We start from the raw sequence: 20,871 nt of genomic DNA on the forward strand, positions 1-20,871 counted from the left end.
TTTCATACTAATTGAAATACAAAACTAAACTTTTATTACAGAATATAGTTCTAAGTATCATTTTAAATCAAAATTCATTCAACAAAAATCTTTTAAAATGCGATAGTTTTCGAGATATTTAGAATTTTGCTCCAGCAAAAACAGTTAATTCGTGGTGTTGTGTTATAAAAGTTATTCGCGTTACCCAATTATAAAATGTCAAAAATCTAATATGCAACAACTTTTGACATATTTTTATAATTCATACTATTTGCAGTCAAAAATACAATTTTCTTTTTGAATATGATTCTAAATGCTATTTTAAATCAAAATGCTAATAACAAAAAAATTCTCAAATGTAATAGTTCTCCAGAGATTTCAAATTTTGTTTTAACAGCATAATTGTTTTGTTTTATTACGACCTTTTCAGAAGTTATTCGCGTTTCTTCATCAACAACAATAGGTTTTTGAAAAGGCTCATAATATTTCTAGTAACTTCTCTTTGGATATCAAGGCGATATTATATCCCATTTGGAAACGGACATAGCGTAGTTGGTAAATCGATTGCCTTGTACGCAGCTCACCTGGGTTCGATTCCCAACCCCGCACATAGGGTTAGAGATTTTTCCAAAAAGAGATTTCTCTAACCCGAAAAGAGGCGAATAACCCTAAAGTTAAAACCTCTATAATCAAAAAAAATATATAATCCATTTGAAAGCTACGTAAAAACAACCAAAATATGATCGAACTATTTAGTTCAATCATATGACCCTATGGTTGAATAGCCCAAGAATCAGAAATACCAGTAAAGAACTCAGGGGAAGTCAAAAAGACAGTTGAGTACTACATCTTCGTCAGACGAGTATTCACCATTAGCAGTTCAAATCGAACTGATATGAAAGTCTTTTGATTTCGAAATTATTTAATCTACTAGTCTCGTTGAGACTTGAGACTATTGTGCAGAGGCTCTTCCAACCACTCCCCTCAGAGGATCGAAGAGCCGACATAAATGCCTCCGACCAGTCCCTGCGTCTGCGATTCCAAGCTCTTCTATATAATTTTTTGAGTCAAACAAGTGCGGTATTCCACCCAAGTGTTCCTTTAGAAGCACGCATAACACGATGCGGGCAAGCCTCTTGGTACGCTACTACTATAAGTGACTTTGTTTTATCCACGACCTCATCCAAGTCACTGAGAGATTAAATAGACGGAAGATACCCATAAAACCTAGTCGCCAAGCCCTCTTTGTAGAGGTCTAAGTTAATAGATTTGGGATTACGATATGTGACGATACCCAGCAAGACGTTTCAGTGGCGTAGCCAGGGGGGGGGGGGGGGTTTTGGGGGTTAAAACCCCCCCAAACCAAAATTAATTGGATTAAAAAAAAATAGATGCTGACGAATTTAATTTAATATTCCACAAAATATTTTTGGAAAAATATTCTCTGATCACTACATTGAGAACTGTGTTTAAAGCGTCATAAGAACTTTTGGAAAATTGTGGGAAGGAGATCTTGTAACTTATCTCTTAGCCAAAATCCCATAGTTGTTAAATTACTTCAATGTAAAATAAAATAACTGTCTGAATTATTATGAGCTCATTTTTGGAAAGATGCTTGAAATATGGATTAGAGACAATTTTTCGAATGGGAATCTAAATTTGAATAGGTTGATTGCATATAAAACATAAGTTTGTTTACCGAAAACTTACATACATTTCAACATTTGCTGAAAATGTATTTTTTTAGATTGTGTAGAGTTTAGACAACAATTCAATATGGTTAACAACAAGAATAACATTTCAGAAACTAGTTGAAAGCTGATGTAATTTTGTCTCTAGCAGGTCAGGATCGGTTTTATGAGCGTTGGATTTTTGTTGTATTATCAACTATATGAATAGCCTCTTAGCAGGATGCAATGAATGGCGTACTAAAATTTTATGTGCTACGTACTAGTACTGCAAGTTGTGAGGTTGACTATTGAAGAAAAGTAAAATTAATGCTCGATAAATTTTTAACGGTCACGATCACATTCACTCGAAAATGCCAAATTTCGATGTTAAGTAACATTGAAGAATTTCAAAACGTAAAACTGTTGATCTGCTGATAGAATAATTTTGACGGTTAATCCTCCTAGAAGTAATTATAGAGAGAATTACTCTTCAAGCAAATTTGGGTCGAGACTTAATGTCTCCAGCAAAGTTTTCGAAAGTGCTATTTCAAACAACTTTGTCAAAGACATAAATATCCCACATATTCAGAGTATCGAAATATAGTAGTAGAAAACCTTTACAACAAGCTATTCTGAAATTACTGTATTTGATAAATCTCTTCTGCGGTAATTAAATAATAAATTCACATTGCGTTCAAGGTGCCTTTGAAGCTTACAAAAAATAAGGGAACTGGATTTAAAACAAATAATTCCCAGATATTAAAAGGACTCAAAAACACAAAGAGTGATTCCATTTTCAGGAACTAGCATCAATTCGGCGCTAGCTTAGTCCGCCCACCAAGTTAGTGTCGGATTCTGATGAGATGAAGTCGAAACGCAAGTTTCAGTTCCATCCATCCATAATTTAGTTATAGGTTTTGTGTTCTCAACTCGTAATGATTGTTTCAAACAATTTTATCCGTAGCGCAGAAAAAAATAGTTTTCGCCTAAATTTTTCTTCACTAAGAAGAAATATAGCAGGCCCAGTCCTTCATATTTTCAACAAAATTGTTTGAAATGACATTATCAAAAACTTTGCTGAAGGCACCATGTCTCTTAATATTTTTGAAAAATTAATGCACTATAATTACCTCTATGAGAGTTAATCACTAAAATTTCTATATCAAAGCAGGCGCTGTTTTATGTTGATAACTTCCCGAAGTTGTCAAACCTTCAAAGTCAAGGATTATTATATTAGGTGATCTTGAACGTTGAATTTTTTTTAGATCATTTATCCCACTTTAAAAGATCGCAATTTTTGACTTCATTGACATATTATACAAGAAAATAATCTATAGAGGTTTGAAAACTGTTCCATGTTGATCCTTCTTGTTTGTAGACTGGAATGACATCTGTTAGACTTCTTATGTTTTTGAGTTTTCAATAATTTATTAAACTCATATTAAATTTTAGCATTTTTTCAAAAAATTTGCGATTTTCATCAAAACCCCCTCCAAACCAAATTTCTGGCTACGCCACTGAGACGTTTAAATGATCAAAGACGATGTACTTAAGATCAGAACGACGGTTCGAGCTCGTTTGGTACGAACCAGTTTGCCAATTCATGCGTAATACCTTCAGAGCAGAGTTACATCTAACACCTCTTCTCTGTCAGCTCGTGCAATTGTTGGGCGATTTCCTGCAAGAGGAATTGTACTGCTTAAGTATTCCATCAATTCGGTGCCTCTCAAATTGATATCACTTCTCAAGACAGAGTTTATCGAGCCGTTTTAAAAAAGTGCTGAGACTTTCTACAATACCGTATATTTCCTTAATAGAGATTGTGGTAAGAATATTTTTAAAATGTTCAGCATCTAATACGTAGGGGAACCCGGAGCTATTAAGACAGTGGGGGTAATTCGAACCCCCTCGATTTCTCAGAAAATAGCAAGACTTTCTGACTATCGTACATATTCATGGAACCGCTATTCTGAAACATTAATTTTGAAAGCTAAATTTGATTCTTTGTTCTTTGTTGAAAGGAGGTACAAAGTGTTTCATTTTTTTGCCATCCTCAAAACAAAAATCATTATGATGGTAAGACCGTGATTAAAACAATAAATAAAAGTGAAACAAATAATAAGTGTTTTGGAAAGGTTGAGGCTTCTATTTAATTGAATATTTTTTGTTTCGGTGAAAACACATATTTTCGAGATGCTCACCACTTCTGTGTGAAATGAGCGTACGGAGCTATTCGGACCTCCTATTCCGTCAACCACCGTTCAGCGGCTTGCGGCTACGCACACCATTGCGCACGCCACAGCAAAGAAGCTGTGATTTACCAGATTAAGTTTTTGTAAAGCAATTTTTTTTTGCTTCTTAAGAAGTGTCTGTTATAAATATTTCATAAGTACAGATAATTCCATGGTAAAAAATTAAAGAAAAATGACGGTCTGAATTGCTCCGTAGGGAGGTCCGAATTACCCCTACATTGTAAAAGTATGGAAAAAATGTAAAAATGCAAAATGAATAGCCCTGGGTTCCCCCATACAAATATATCTACATATTCTATTAAACATACAACAGGAACTTACAATTACTTATTAATCCAAGAGTCGCTTTCTTCTGGAGCTAGGTATAATTCTTTATATTTATTTCATCTAACGTACCTTCCATTTACTATTAGACCCTAGACTCGAATCCACTGCCGATTGGTAATACAATCTAAGCGGGGAAATGATAAACAACCATTCCGGCTAACTCAATAAAATCTGCTATCTCAGATCTAACTTTCCAAATAAATTTTCGCAATCTTTAGCGCTTGCATCGTGCAACTATAACGGTAGAAGCGTTTGCATCTAATAATAAAGAACCAGGCATTCTGTAGCGGTACGTATACCGATACGGATCGGAACGAATAGGTCCAATGGTACGAGTAAATAAAATACAGATTTTATTGCGTTCACGTGCTCCATACTGATGATGGTCATAAAGAAGCATACAGTGTAAAACGATCGCGAGCTTTACTCGGAAGTTTTATGCTGTATCGAAGATTTTTCTAAGTGCGTTAGGGTGTTTCTGAAGTGACGAAAACAACTCGGCCAAATAGTCAAATCTACATATGAAATATCACTAGTATCTTGCTGTGATTTAATATTTTAAAATCACTAGTACCTCTAAATTTGTATAGGTACAATTAAGACTTCAATATCATTAGTCTATAGATTTTAAAGATGGATTTTTTTTTCAAAAATTGTATAATTAGGAATATTTTTAGCACCCCAAGTTGGTTGGTTGGATACTCGCAGAATGTAGGGTGATGAGCCCATTATCGCTATGTTTCTATTATCACGCTACCCATTTGAAGCCGTTGGTTAGAGCAGTGTCTGCAATCTTTGTTTAACGCATTGAGTCAAATGGTAGCACAACAATAGGGGCACTCGATTCGTGTTTACGTTTCGCTCAAACACGAGAATTTCACTGTTTTCAGCGCATGTATGTTATTATCTTGGTACTTAACAACGAAGCAAATCTGTTGATGGCAATTTGTACGCATTCCATTGTTTGTAGGCCGAGTAATTAATGAATCAGTGAGGCGCCCTCCTTAGTATGGTGAAAATAGGCACTTCACCCTATATCCTTATTTGCCGACGTGGAGCGCACTATGTTTGTTTTTATACAGAGGACCAGAGGGCCTTCGAGAGGGGCGATTCCCCCCGGGCCCGGAGTTGCAGAGGGGCCCACACTTTGAACAGAAGGAATGATTCTGACAAATATTATTTCAATAACAATTTATTGAAAAATGTTATTACAGTTTCAATATTGGCATGAGTTAATTGGGACAACTTGCCTAAGTGCAGTATGTTAGAAAACAAATATACGATTTTCTCAATTAGAAGATCAAATATTTGATTTGGTGAAATATCATGAGTTTTTTTGGATTTCGCAAGAATTTTGCGAATATGATAAAAATGTTTTTCTCTCAAAGCACGTATTTTCGATTGAATTGACGATGTGGTTTTATGAACGATACCAAAATGATTGTGTTAAACTGATAACACCAAACTGAACTGTGATCAAAGGTTCGTCTTAGCCAAAATAGGGATTACCAAATATGGTCAAATTTCTACCATAAAGTTATTCGTAAGCTATATCATATAGTTTATACTGCATGAAAGACTAATTGAAAGAAAACTGTGAAAACTAAAATATGATTTTAACGTTTAGTAGGCAACTATTTAAAAAAATTAAGTGTTTTGAAATTCCGGGCGTTGATTCGTATTTTACTAAATGATTCGAAGTTCTGCAATTTGCGGATAGGTTTCAAAAACAGTGGTTAATTTTTTCTTTTGCTTAAGCTATGCGGTCAAAATAGAAGCAGTAGTTTACTTGCGGTTTGTAAGTAGGGGTTTGCCCACTACTCGGATTCTTGTTTGCCCGGTGAACCCTTCTTTTCAGGGCGGCCTAGGTGCTTCCACAGAATTTCGGATTTTCGTTTCACAACAAAAAGTAAACAAACAAATAAAATTTAACTTTACCGTTTATTTTCATCAACTCTCCTTCACTGCTGTTGATGTGGGATCCCAATGCTGCTGGTGAAGGGAAGGCGGGCGGTTTCTTTCCGGCAGGCCGGGACAACATCGGCCGCGTACTCGTCTGGGTTCCGTTGGCTGCTCCGGCAGCGGTCCTTGGCGTTTAGCTAGGGAGGTGAGCTTGGCTCCTTTGTTGGAACCTCCCTAGCGACGTTGGTGACGAATCACCGGATCGTCTACTCGCCGTAAACGATCCCAGAAGTTACCGCAGTAAACTTCCCAGGGGGAACCTTTGTCCGCCCTGCTTCGTTCTCCTTGGCTATTAGATATAGAGGAGAGCTAGGCTCGTTCGACTTATCCTCTATAGCGAAAACGATCGATGTTCGATTCCTTGTTAATTAGCCGGGGTAGCGAAAGAACTCCTTTGCTGTTAGCTTACTCTGTTGGCGAACCGACACCGTAGTTTTTACTGTGCCCGAACCACAGGCCGGCAATCTCGACGGGTGATTTTACCGTCGCATTCGCGCACTTCGCTACACTTCGCTACACTTGCTATCGTGGCGGGAAACTGTCCCGAAAACAAAAAAACGTAATCTGGCAGACGTCTGTTTATCGCCTTGGTTCGTCACTTTCTATTTTTTTCTTCCGTCAGACAACCAACACCAAAAAAACGCACATCCCGCATAGCTGTCATCGCTATGGTACAGCATAGTCCGCACACTTTTCGCAGCGAGAGGAGAGCGGTTACCTGACTAAACCCTATGTTATGAATATACAAATATTTAACAAAAATTACTACAGCTATCTGATCTAACAAAATCGTTCACGAACAAAAATATAAACAAAATTTAACGTAAAAAGCGAACGATCATATGGAACATTGGTGAGCATAACTTTACGTAAACAATACACTCTACGGAGTGTATACGTAAAAAAAGGAATATTTCCACCCAGTGCTAAATTGTTACACTAACGGGTTACAGGTTTCTTATCTTTTCAGGACGATATACGACTTCTATTTCTTCTAATATTAATCCGTCGTAACAGCAAAATGAATCACAAAAGTATCCATTAGAAAGAAGAAGAAAAGCCAGCAACCTTCTTTTATAGTGCTCAATTGGTCAAATAGGATTCGAGAAACGAATTCTGAATAACTCCACAAATCAAGAAAGAACATCGAAATGCACGAAGAAAACAGTCCATAGTAATTGCTCGCGTTCACTTGAAAAAAAAAAATGTTAAAATGCGAGAATCCGATAGTTTTCTTTCGTGTTTAACTAACAGTAAATTTTTCCATTTTTTTGGAATTTCGTCGGAGAAATTCTTCATATAATTCATATAATCGAGTTTCGATTGATTCAAATTTCTTTGTTCTATTGTTTCAGATTTGAATTTTCTGCATTTTTTATTGCTTCTCTTTCCATTTCATCCTGGTTTTTTTATTCTTTCTATTTTCTGCATTTGTTCTTATTCTACATTTTGTTTTATATATTTTGCTTTATACTATTTTTGCTGCTTTTTTATAATCCGTCATATATTTTTCTTATATTTGCCCCATTTATTTGGATTCGTTTCATCTTTTCATGTTTTTTTTTGCATTTTGCAAATGATTCTCAATCATTTGATTTGTTTCTTTTTCATCCGTTTGCTCATTTAATTTTATTAAATTGATTTAATTATTTCCCATATTTTTTATTGTATTTTATTTTGGTATGGTTTCTGTTTTAGAACCTATTTTAGTACGTTCTCAATCCACTCTTGTTCTATATTTTTCATTTTCAGATCTCTCTCATTTTCTTAAAACATATATTTTTCTTTTTTTTTTCGTTTTAGTTTTTTTATGTTGCGTATTTTTTTGTTTTCCATTTATCAATTTTCAAATTGCGCTTTTCTTTTCCATGGATTTTTTTCAATTTTCCTCCCATTTTCTTTATTTTTATGTTATATTACCTTTAGCATTTTCCTGTTTTACCCATTTAAACAATTTAGGATTTCATGTAATACATTTTTTCATTTTATCATTTGAACGTTTAACATTATTTTATTTTGTGGATTTTGGGCATGTTTTCTGTTTCATCATATTTTAGGTCTTTTTCCGCTTTTACTTTATATGAATTTATTCAATATTTAACTCATTTATTTTTTAAATTTTCTCTTTCTCAATTTTTTCCATTTCCGTCAAGCATTCTCATTTTGATACATTTAAACTATTTTGATTTAGCATGGTTTCTACGATTTCCCTTATGTCTGTTTTGGGCTATTTCCACTTATTTTCTATTTGCTTTCTTCAATCTATTCTGTCTAATTGTTCCCATTTTTTTCTGTTTCTATTATTCCACTGCACTTAATTAGGTTTAAATTACTTGATTTAAACAAAATTCTCCTTTTTTATTCTCCATAGGTATTTAATTTTTATCTATTTATTCCATTCTTGTTCATTATCATTTCTTCTATTTTGAAATATTGTAAATATTCTTCCCATTTTCCTGAATCATTATTTCCATTTTTTAAATTTTGGTACCATTTTTTATATACCAAATATTTTGTATTATTGTTTTTTCTGTTCTGTATTCTGTATTTGTTTACTTGTTATTAGCTTTTTTATTTTTTTTGTCTTCATTTCTTTTCCTATAGTTGTTTTTCATGCTTATATTTTATTTTTCATTTTGTCGTTTACCCATTTTCCATTATTTTAACCATTTTTCAATATTTTCGTTTAATTTGATTGATTCAATTATTCATTCTGCTTCAGGTTGCTATTTCTTCAGAAAAAATCACATACTTTAAAATTTTAACTTTTCCATTTTATTAATTTGGTCCATTTTCTGTTGTTTCTCTGCTTTGCATTAATTTCTATTTTGGATATTGGTAGAATTTCGACTATTTGCATATTTTTTTTTTTTTCAATTTGTTTATTTGATAAGGCACGTATGCGTTAGCTTAAAGGTGCCATTTTTTCATTGTTTTACATTTTGAATTTCTTAAAACTAGGGGGTTACACATTTCAATATTATTTTGTTTTATATAATGAAACTAAAAAAAAAACTTTACAGCTAACTTATACATATAAAAGAGGGTATAATATAATATTCGTAAGATTTGGGGGACGGGTCATTTTGTGTGTTCTTTGTATAGTAATTCACTTTATGATTTTTAGAAGGGAGATTGTAGGAGAAATTAATTATTAACTAAGCGGAACATTTTACAAGCTTATTAACTAGAAATAACTAGAAAGAGTGGTTCAAGATTAAGGGGAATTAATTAGGGCTATTTTAAAGTAGTGGTACTGTTGGGCATTTCTTAACGAGATTAAATATTGATCAACTAAAACTAAGCACTTAAGTTTTGGGAATATATTCAAGGGGAGAAGGGGATGAAGTCATACATCTGTGTATCAGAGACATGGGAGGGAGAGCAGACAAGGCTGAAGGGGGGGGGGGGTGAGATATAAACTTTCAGTTTCCGGCATCAGGAATTAACGGCCAGGATTACAGATTCGAACGGATTGATCAACTAACACTAGAAGATAGGGGGGCACATAAGTTTTGGGAAGATATTCAAGGGGAGAAGGGGTGAAGTCATACATCTGTGTATCAGAGACATGGGAAAGAGGGTGGACAAGGCTGAACAGGGGGGGGATATAAACTTTCAGTTTCCGGCATCAGGAATCAACGACCAGGATTACAGATTCGAACGGATGTATCAAGTATTGGGACGCCGGGCGGTTTTCCTCGAGCCGGCAGGGGTTCCTCCAGACGATTTCGTAGTACGGCTCAGATACGGATCGGGAACTCACCGCGCTGCGTGTGTGATGTTGTACTGTAGATCTCGTGTTGTTGGTTCATTCGACAGATGTTTTGTCTCGTCTTGGAGTCGTATCAAACCATCGTTGGGGTACGGTAGGCGGAAGAGGGCACTTCTGGGAATAATAAGAGAAAAGATAGGGGCATTTAAATTTGGATATTGATGGTTTTGAGGAACGTGTATATAAGGGACATGTAGAGAATATCGCGGCTTGCTAGTACATCTCGAACCGGGACATTGGGTGATCTTCCTCGGGCCCGAAGGGAATCGAATAGTTGAGATCTGGCAGAACAGTACTCGGCGCATGCCCAGACAACATGTTCGATTTCGTGATAGCCGTTGCCACAAGCGCAGATACCGCTATCCACGAGCCCAATACGCCGGAGATGTGCGTCCAGCGTGTAGTGATTGGACATGAGCCGAGACATCACGCGAATGAAATCCCGACCCACATCCATCCCTCTGAACCAAGGTTTCGTCGATACCTTAGGGATTATCGAATGTAGCCACCTTCCCAGTTCACCATTGCTCCATGAAGTTTGCCAACTTTCGAGGGTTCTCTGATGAGTGATACTGAAAAATTCGCTGAAGCTAATTGGTCTTTCATATATGTCACCTTGTAAAGCGCCCGCCTTAGCTAAAGAGTCCGCTTCTTCATTACCTGGAATGGAGCAATGCGAGGGAACCCAAACTAAGGTAATCTTGTACGATCTTACAGACAAAGCACGCAGGCGCTCCCAGATTTTCCCCAGAAAATATGGAATGTGCTTTCTAGGTTTCATTGAACGGAGAGCCTCGATTGAGCTGAGGCTATCCGAGACAATAAAGTAATGATCGGTGGGCAAAGTATCAATGATCCCAAGGGTATACTGAATAGCAGCAAGTTCTGCGACGTAAACTGAAGCAGGATCATTGAGTTTGAATGAGGCGGTGAGGTTTTGATTGAATATACCGAAGCCAGTGGAGCCGTCGAGGCTTGACCCGTCGGTGTAAAACATCTTGTTGCAGTCGACTTCTCGAAATTTACTATGAAAGATGCTTGGGATCACTTGCGGACGTATGTGATCCGGGATTCCACGAATCTCGTCTTTCATGGATGTGTCGAAGAATACAGTTGAATCAGAAGCATGAAAGAGATTGACACGGTTGGGATAGTATGAAGAAGGATTGATATTTTGTGCCATGTAATCGAAGTACAAGGACATAAATCGGGTTTGAGAATTGAGCTCGACAAGCCTTTCGAAATTTGCAATTACTAACGGGTTCAAGATATCGCATCGGATGAGCAATCGATATGAGAGTTCCCAAAATCGATTTTTCAGCGGGAGGACGCCCGCCAGCACTTCGAGACTCATCGTATGGGTCGAGTGCATGCAACCCAAAGCAATACGCAAACAACAATATTGGATTCGCTCTAGTTTGATGAAATGTATGTTCGCAGCGGAGCGGAAACAGAAACTCCCGTACTCCATCACCGACAATATTGTTGTTTGGTACAGCCTGATCAGGTCTCCTGGGTGGGCACCCCACCATGTTCCGGTTATTGTACGGAGAAAGTTGATCCTTTGCTGGCACTTCTGTTTCAGATACCTAATGTGACATCCCCAGGTTCCTTTAGAGTCGAACCAGACCCCGAGATATTTGAAAGTTGAAACCTGAGCAATAGTTTGACCCATTAATTGAATCTGTAGTTGCGCTGGTTCACGCTTCCTTGAAAATACGACTAGCTCAGTTTTCTCCGTGGAGAACTCGATACCTAGCTGGAGGGCCCAAGCAGACAAATTGTCCAAGGTATCTTGCAATGGTCCTTGCAGATCGACGGCTTTGGGACCTGTAATAGAGACCACACCGTCATCTGCAAGCTGCCTTAGCGTGCAGGAATTGACAAGACATTCGTCAATGTCATTCACGTAAAAGTTATAGAGAAGGGGGCTTAGACATGAGCCCTGGGGAAGACCCATGTAGCTAATTCGTGATGTCGATAAATCACCATGCGAAAAATGCATATGTTTTTCAGACAGCAAGTTTAGCAAAAAGTTGTTTAGAGTCGGTGAAAGACCATGCTGGTGCAGCTTCTCAGAAAGAATTTTGATAGAAACTGAATCAAAAGCCCCCTTTATATCTAGGAAAACTGATGCCATCTGCTCTTTGCTAGCATAAGCCATTTGAATTTCTGTTGAGAGCAACGCAAGACAATCGTTCGTCCCTTTGCCTTTGCGGAAACCAAATTGTGTATCTGACAGTAAGCCATTTGCTTCAACCCAATTATCGAGGCGAAACAAGATCATTTTCTCGAACAACTTTCGGATACAGGACAGCATCGCAATCGGTCGATACGAGTTGTGGTCGGAGGCTGGTTTTCCTGGTTTTTGAATGGCGATGACCTTCACTTGCCTCCAGTCATGAGGGACAATATTACCCTCAAGAAACTTATTAAATAAATTCAACAAGCGTCTCTTGGCAGAGTCTGGCAGATTCTTTAACAAGTTAAATTTGATTCTGTCTGGCCCTGGGGCTTTATTGTTACATGATAAGAGAGCAAGTGAGAACTCCACCATCGAAAACGGTGTTTCGTTCGCGTTATTGTGAGGGGACGCGGCGCGGTAGATCTTCTGTGCCGGGGCGGAATCCGGACAAACCTTCTTGGCAAAATCGAATATCCAACGGTTTGAATATTCCACGCTCTCATTGGTACTGTTTCGGTTTCGTAAGCGTCGGGCCGTACTCCAAAGAGTGCTCATCGATGTTTCTCTCGTTAGTCCGTCGACGAACCGGCGCCAGTAGCTACGTTTTTTGGCTTTTATCAAACTCTTCATGCGCGTTTCCGCCATCGCGTACTGTCGGTAGCTAGCTGGCAGCCCGTCGTCTCGGAAGGTCTTATACGCAGCGGCCTTCTCCGCGTACACGTCTGAGCACTCTTTGTCCCACCATGAATTGGGAGGACGCCCGCGTGAATTCGCGTCTGGTACGCGTTTAGTCTGAGCTTGAATCGCGGTATCGAGAATCAAGCCAGCCAGGAACCCGTACTCTTCCTCCGGAGGAAGCTCTTGTGTCGATTCTACTTTTTCGGATATCGCGGACGCGTAGCTCTTCCAATCAATATTTCGTGTGAGGTCATACGAAACATTGATTGTATTCGGTGGCCCTGAACCGTTAGCAATATTAATTACGATTGGCAGATGGTCGCTGCCGTGGGGATCAGAGACTACCTTCCACATGCAATCTAACCGCAGCGATGTCGAGCAGAGGGACAGGTCTAAGGCGCTCGGACGCGCTGGAGGGGCAGGAATCCGTGTCATTTCACCCGTATTCAAAATAGTCATATTGAAGTTGTCGCAAAGCTCATGGAGTAGGGTAGATCGATTATCGTCATGAAGGCAACCCCATGCCGTGCCGTGGGAGTTGAAGTCACCTAAAACTAGCCTCGGTGCGGGGAGGAGTTCCGCAATATCGCAAAGCCGTCGGTGGCTAACTGAGGCTCTAGGGGGGATGTAGGTGGAAGCAATGCAAAGGTCTTTGCCTTTAATTCTGGTTTGGCAAGCGACAACTTCAATGCCTGGTGTCGAGGGGAGGTCGATCCGATTGAAAGAATAGCACTTTTTGATCCCCAAAAGTACTCCTCCGTAAGAGTCTTCTCGATCCAAGCGAATAATATTAAAATCGTGGAAGTGTAGGGTTATTTCTGAAGTGAGCCATGTCTCGCATAGGGCAAATGCATCGCATTTCAAATTATTTAGTAAGATTTTAAACGAATCGATTTTCGGGATAATGCTTCTGCAATTCCACTGTAGAACAGTGATTAAATCCTTGACCTCGTTCGATGAATTAGCCATCGAAGGATACAATCGCTGAAAGAAGGGGCCATTTCGCAGTGAACTGCATCAAAAATGATTTTACTGCGGGGAGAAAGCTTATCAAGATACTTTTAAGGGGGTCAGAAATGTTTAACGCTGTAAGAATACGGTCCACAATGTCAGAGAAATTTATTAAGCCAGCACTGTTTTCTTTCTCTGGCTGAGATATGGGAACACTTGGGGTTTTTGATGTTCCTGGAAGTGCTGGGAACTCCTTTTCTGAGCTCAGGTTACTGAGACCGGGAGCGACTTGCTTCGGTTTTGCACCAGTACTTCCTTGAGTAGTTATTTTAGGGGGACCATGAAGAGACACCTTCTGGCCTTTACGACGAAGCTTGGAAGAAGAAATGTTCTTCCTTTTTCTACTACTTCTAGGCACAGCAGAAGATGTTCCCTCCTGGGGTTCATCACAGTCGCCTTCGTCAGTAGACAAGTTGGTAAAGATGTTCGTAGAGACAGGTGGCGTAGATATCTTAAGCATTTCTGCAAAAGATCGCTTAGAGCGTCCCTGAAGGGAACGCTTAAGATTTTCCTCGCGCTGTTTGTACGCGGGACATGAAGGGAGATCATGTGGGTTTCCCCCACAGTAGAGACACTTTTCGACATCTCTACCACAGGAATCATCCGCATGATTCCCACCGCATTTCCCACAGCGGGCTTTATTGCTACAATGGGAGGCTGTGTGTCCCAATTGTTTGCAATTAGTACAGTTCATGACCCGCGGCACAAAGAGGCGAACAGGTAGACGAACCTTGTCAAAGAGGAGGTAATTGGGCAGGGCAGAGCCGGCGAAGGTCACCCGATAAGAGTCTGAGTTGACGTATATTTTCTTGCCGTCAGCTGCGACTGATGCTGAATGCAAACGTTTGCATTCCAGTATCTTCACTGGCTTAAGCATGGGGTCTTTGAAACAGCCAGTCCCATATTTTAGCAGGTCCTCGCAATTCAGACTCGAATCGGAAACGACCCCACTGACTTCAACCCTGCTAGCTGGAATATAAACCCGGTACTCCTTCGTAAAGGGCTCGTAGCCAGCAATATCGTTTGCCTGAGTAGAACTGTTAACCACCACCCGAAGCTTATCAGGGCGAATTTTCGATATTTCTGTCACGGCCGAATACCGATCCGTCAGAACTCGAGAAATCTGCAACAGATTCAAACACTTTTTTTCTTTGGTCCGGAAGAAGATCACAAATGGCCCGGTGGCCGAGCTCGGATATACCTTGAGCCGGGGAGCCGATTTTATTTCGACGTCCATCTCACCTTGAGATGAACCGCCGTCAGGGGAAGTCATTTTTGCACGGGCCTATTGCCCAGTGCACGTTATTAAGACAACCAAGAAGGGGAAACGAAAACTAATACTTAGCTTGTGTATGTAACGGTATCCAGACGGCTTACTAAAAGAACACTGCTTCACTTCACTGACCGGCTAACGGTACTCAGAAACAGAAACACAAAAGAAGGGAAAAATAATGAAACCTCAACTAGGCGTAGAGTGTGCCAATAACCTTGAACGCGGATTAACACTATTTGTCGCTATAGAGTGTACGGACCGATGACAAAAGACTTCTATCTCGACTGAGTGCTCGATAACGAATGACTATTTGCATATTATTAATCTTTTTACATTATTTAAGCCGTTATTTTTTGCTGGCTCGTTTTATTCTATTTTATATATTTATTGTTTTCTTCGTTTGTTACTTATTTATTTAGTTTTTCGTTTCTCTCTTTAAATTCTACCTCCATTGAATGCTCTTTTTGCTTTTTTTTAATTTATTACGTTTCTATTTTACTAATATTTTCGCAATTTGCATAAGGTTGTGATTGTGAGTTTGTACCAAATATATAAATAAAGGACTCGGAAAAATAACCTGCATCACAATATATACGCGAACGGAGGTCTTAGTGGGATGTACGTAATGTTTCAAAGATTTTCTTCCATTTAATTCCACTATGTTAGTGTGGAATTAAATGGAAGAAAATCTTTGAAACATAACCTGCATCAGTTTTCTCCGAGACCGAAGAAAGTCCGCGACACTATCGAGCAAATGAGATGTTGTACTTTCAGAGGCTGGGAATGTTGAAACGCACCGATTTGGCCGAATGTGTTTTTTTGTTGCCGAAAAACATCCATGCAATACCAACACCTGGATACATACGAACTATTCATAAATCGGCTCCTTTTAAACAACTAAAAATTTCGTAGAGATATTTAAAAAGTTGTTTAATCAAGATTTGGTCGGCTGAAATTTGACGCATTTTTTTGCACGAAATTAGAAAAATATTAACCCCTCATTTGCCTTCGTGCCGAAAGATGCCTCCCTTTTTATTTTGCTCTTCAGTTATAAAACTGTCGTCCAAGCAAGAGAAACTGTGCTCGCGTATCGTCTGAATCCTACTACTTGCACGCCGACTTAGCGATAAAAATGACCAAATCAACTGCCACCAGCGCAATAGCAACCGGAAGGGAAAAGTGGCCGATATGTTCAAGTATTCAAGCCAGCTGTCGATTTTCACACAGAAATATCTGATTTGGCAGGCTTTATGTACCAGTGGTTTGAATAGCGACATTTTCGTTGCAACCGAAACCATCAACCAGGAAATTAACGCGAAAGAGTGTATGAAAAAAACGTCTGCTACCTTTCATGAAGCAACACGATTTACCCATGCTATTTTGTCGGATTTTGAAACCTGCCATTACGGGAAAAGGACATGTATGTAGTGGTATGCCGCCAACAACGTCCAGGTTGCGCCTGAAGACAAGAGCCATCCCAACCCACTAGAGCACGATCCAATCGAGGAATATTAGTCCATCCTGAAGAAGACCCTGGCTGTGTCGAACAAAATGGACAAGGTGGCTGTATAGAATTTGATGGTAGTAGTCAAAAGACGTTCAACCGAAAGATTAGCTGAACATTTTTCTGTATTTTATCTGATTAAACTTGCTTGCTTTTTAGTGCAAAATTTAATCGATTTGCATGCATTCTTGTTTGTGCTAATTTTGATCATAGACTGCGCCGGTGGTTGAGTGGTAAGCGTGAATGCCACTTAGCCCAGTAGATCTAAGTTCAATCCCAGCCGAGATCGTTGAGATTTTCTGAGGTGAAAACTCTGTGTCACGTCTTCCTTCGCAGAAGAATTAGAGCCGTCGGTCCCGGTCCATGTGTTGATGAACCGATATCTGGTTGTGGTGTCACCTCTCTGGTATAGGTGATAAGCGCTCAGTGCGGACAGGAACCGTCAGTAAAAAAAAACAAAAAAAATCAACCGCAGTACCCTTCGAAATGAAAATTTGAATTCACAGTACTAAGTGTATTCTACTACACTGCCCATAAAAGCATAAGAGTCCCATATTGGAAAACAGCAAGCCGAGAAAAAACGCTATTCAAGACTTATAATAGTTATTCATAATAGTTCTGCCACAAACGTTTCTATGCACTACACGTAATAGAAGAGAACTATTTTTCCAATAAATTTCGAGCTTAACCGTTTCTGTGTTCGAAAAATCTATAATGATGGAGGGGACCCTTGTGCTCTCTACGGGTCTGTAGAGGATTCCGCGTCGATTTGGCAGCAAATTTTATTAAATTTATTGATTAAATTAAATTGGAAAAGTTCCGTGATTGATTCGCTGAATTATAAGATGCAAAATCCCAGTCTATTCCGTTTTAATTATATAAATTATAGATTTTTCAAATAACCGTAAGTTCTTAGAAATAGCTTTTGTTTCATTTGATACTTAACTATTATTCAGAATGTTCAAGACTAGATTTTATCATAATCTCTGACGTTTAATGTCTAGTTTTTCACCTATAGGTACATGTAAAAAACACACGTTTTGTATAATGTAATATGGTACACCTAGCCACAATGGACCAAAATACTGGTCGCAGTGGTTCGTCTCCAATAAAAAAATAAATGGTACACCTAACAGGCATAAAAATACTCACCACGTCTATAATTTGCATTAACGTTAGGCCAAAACTCAGCTGCAGGGGATCGGATTCGTTGACCACCGGCCGCTCCAGCGTGTTGTACGTATCCAGCAGATCGTGCAGCAACCGCTTCTCGTGGTATCCAGCCAGACACACTGCAAGAATAGTCGGAACAACAAAATAGCAAAATAATTAAAACTTCTGTAGCCGGCGAAAAATCGATACTTTGTGGTGGGTTTCTCGGTAAAGCGAGTGGAGCATCGAACAAATGCAAAAAACTTGTAGCGAAAGAAACAACCGGAAGTTGAATTTCCGTTGAGCAGCACGACCGACGACCAAGACGAGCCAGAAGGACGCGTGATGTTTATCTTAATCGAAATCGCCCTTCACCCGCCCTCATTCGCCGCCTACTACTGACGTTGAACCGTTGCTGTTTGGTCAGACCCTGCTGTTGTCGGAGATGGTATGGAGGAAATGTTGTTTGTTTATTTTAACTTTTTCTACAGCAGCAGGCTGCGAAGTGCTACTACAACACCATCACAGCCATGCAGAGTGCTTCGCTTCGGACTGAAGTGGCCGCTTTTTGTTAGGACGAGAAAAGCCAAAGCCATGAAATTATTCAGCCGGAAACATCCACACGTCGTTGTCATTTCCGAAGGCTTCTTCAAAACGATAGGGCCATTACCATTTAGGTACCTACACTGCTGTGTATACGACGACCCTTCGGGAAAATTGTGAAAGGCATTCAAGCGAGCTAGTTGATCACAGAGCAGGAACTGTGCAACCAGCAGCAAAATGCAGACAGTAGAGTAAGTAAGAACTGGGGTTGGGTGTAATTTGAAATTGATACCTACTTGAATTTTTCTCACGTCGCAAGGATGTGGTTTTGCGTACGAGGAAGTGTGACATGTATGTTTAAGTGGCTAGTAGAAATATTGCCGAAGAGTATGTCGGCATATTAGAAAAGTTTGTGATTACGCAAAATGAATTGTGTTTGACGCATAGCTGAAAAGGAGGGCAAATAAGTACTATAGTGTGTTGTGGTCTTTGAAAGTCGTAGATAATGACAATTGAGAGTTGGGTGGAAAATAAATCTATTTTCTGGATCTTGAGATTTGAGTTTAGGAGTTTTTAATTATTTTTGATGCAATACAGTGATTATATCACAGAGAAACTTTGGCTAAGATTACTTTCTCTTTAGTTAAGCTAAATTGTGATTAAATTTAGTACTTAACTTGAACTTCATTACTTACTTATGCCATGGTCGAAATAATGAAATAATGTTCAAAGTGGGCTTAGAGCCAAATTCTTTCTGGAGGTGCCCTGGGCAAAACGATGTGCCCTGGTTTGGAACTCTTTTACACTCGAAGTGTCCCATGCAAGGACCCCCGAAGATGACAATACACCAAATGATCTTTGGCAGCACTTCGCGATTAGCCACGTTCGCGATCTCTTAACCCTCAAAAAGGTAAGGAATCTCAGAGCCCCGGCTAATTACAGTTATCTAGTTTCAATGAACTTGTAATTTGAAATACAAATGATCGAGCGGTTTCGGGCTTTCGATTCTCTCACTGATAAAACGACAAAAACTAAGCTTTCGATTTCATTGAGTCTTAGGAGCGATACTTCATGGAGTCACAATTCTAGTTTGCTTTTTGAGGGTTAAATATGATAACAACCCGGTGATAAAGTGAATCGTCTAGTACTTATAAATTTAAAAACACGTGAACCTACAATCGTCCATGTTCCCGCTATCATGAATCGGTAAAGTCCGGAAGTCTCTACTCTCGACCCTAGCAACAAAGGTCCATGCATTCGATTAGACCTATTAAAAATGCCGCTTATATCCACTAGACAATACGTTCCATGGTGACATGCGCGGGAACACTAGTGACACGGGGAAACTCACTGTCTTCTAGCATCTGAACCGCACACTGAAAAATAAGCATCCAATAGATAGATTCAAGGTCCGCGCGATCATTTCATAACAAACAGTTTAGCCACTTTTGTTTGAGTTTGAGAGATCCGTAGATGTTGAATTTAACCCACGAGAATCCAATTGACACTTGAATTTAGAATTTTTATTATTGATCCTCATTTTGATGCTAATCCTGAAATTAGATTTTAACTTTCTCGTGTTAATAAAGAGCTGAATTGGAGCTTTGGGGAGTTTCTTCAGTCACTTCACTTAACACATTTCGGTTTTACATCTGAAAATAGTTAATATTTTATCTTTGGAACGTGAATCAGTTCTTCTGTTATGATTGGAATTACCAAGTTATGAAACAACATAATTATGGTTAATATATTTTCTTGATAAGTTCAGTTACGATTCTCTGTATTTTCGGGAATAATTGAAAAAATCACATCTTAAATAGATTTGCACATTATTCTTTAGACATAAATGAACCAACACCGACTCTTTTTTATAGTTGACCGGCGAGCGAAGAGAACATTAATTTTTATTGATGCGGAACCTCATAGCTGGTAAATCAAAAATATGAAGGTTCCTCCTTTGAGAAGTAATTGACTTTAGAAACATTTCACAAAGGAATTTCACGAGGATCCGTCCGAAAATAATTAAAATCCTGATCGACCATCTTGTATTTCTTTGAAACTTTACACATTTCATCGGCACGGAAGACTAAACATTTTCCACAATCAGTAAGATTATTTTGACTCAAGAGCAATTTTTAAAAAGGGCGTATTAATTTCAATTTTTTTTGTTCGATTACTGTATTTTATACAACAAAACTTTCTGATGACGAGTTTGAGAGAATGAATATTTATGTGCGAAAAAAATATACACTGAAAAAAATTTTGTGTCATTTTTACAAAAACAAAAATTTGTGTTAAAAATTTAAATTGTGAAAAAACCCTTTTTTTCTAATTTTTTATATTTTGTCAATAAAAACAGAAAGAGAAAAGAAATATTTTGAATGTAATTGTATGATGGAGAACTTATCGGTGAAAAAGTTTTTCTAACAATAATTTTATACATGTTTTTGAATTTCATGCTAATTGACATACAAAACTGTAATTTTCTTACAGAATAAAATTCTAACTCTCATTTTAATTCAAAATGTATTCAATGAAAATCTTCCCAAATGCGATAATT

At 38.5% G+C, this 20,871-nt stretch overlaps 1 protein-coding gene across 2 annotated transcripts in view; it reads right to left on the minus strand.

The window, feature by feature from the left end:
- The window catches only part of LOC131683369 (neuronal acetylcholine receptor subunit alpha-7-like), a 372,960-nt gene that overhangs the window by 173,659 nt on the left and 178,430 nt on the right, over positions 1-20,871 (minus strand). For both annotated transcript variants that reach the window (XM_058965291.1, XM_058965292.1), the window contains one exon: positions 17,769-17,908. In XM_058965291.1, the coding sequence (XP_058821274.1) occupies positions 17,769-17,908 (140 nt within the window). The remainder of the gene's footprint in view (positions 1-17,768; positions 17,909-20,871) is intronic.

The sequence above is a fragment of the Topomyia yanbarensis genome, chromosome 2 (assembly GCF_030247195.1).
Source record: "Topomyia yanbarensis strain Yona2022 chromosome 2, ASM3024719v1, whole genome shotgun sequence".
NCBI lineage: Eukaryota > Metazoa > Arthropoda > Insecta > Diptera > Culicidae > Topomyia > Topomyia yanbarensis.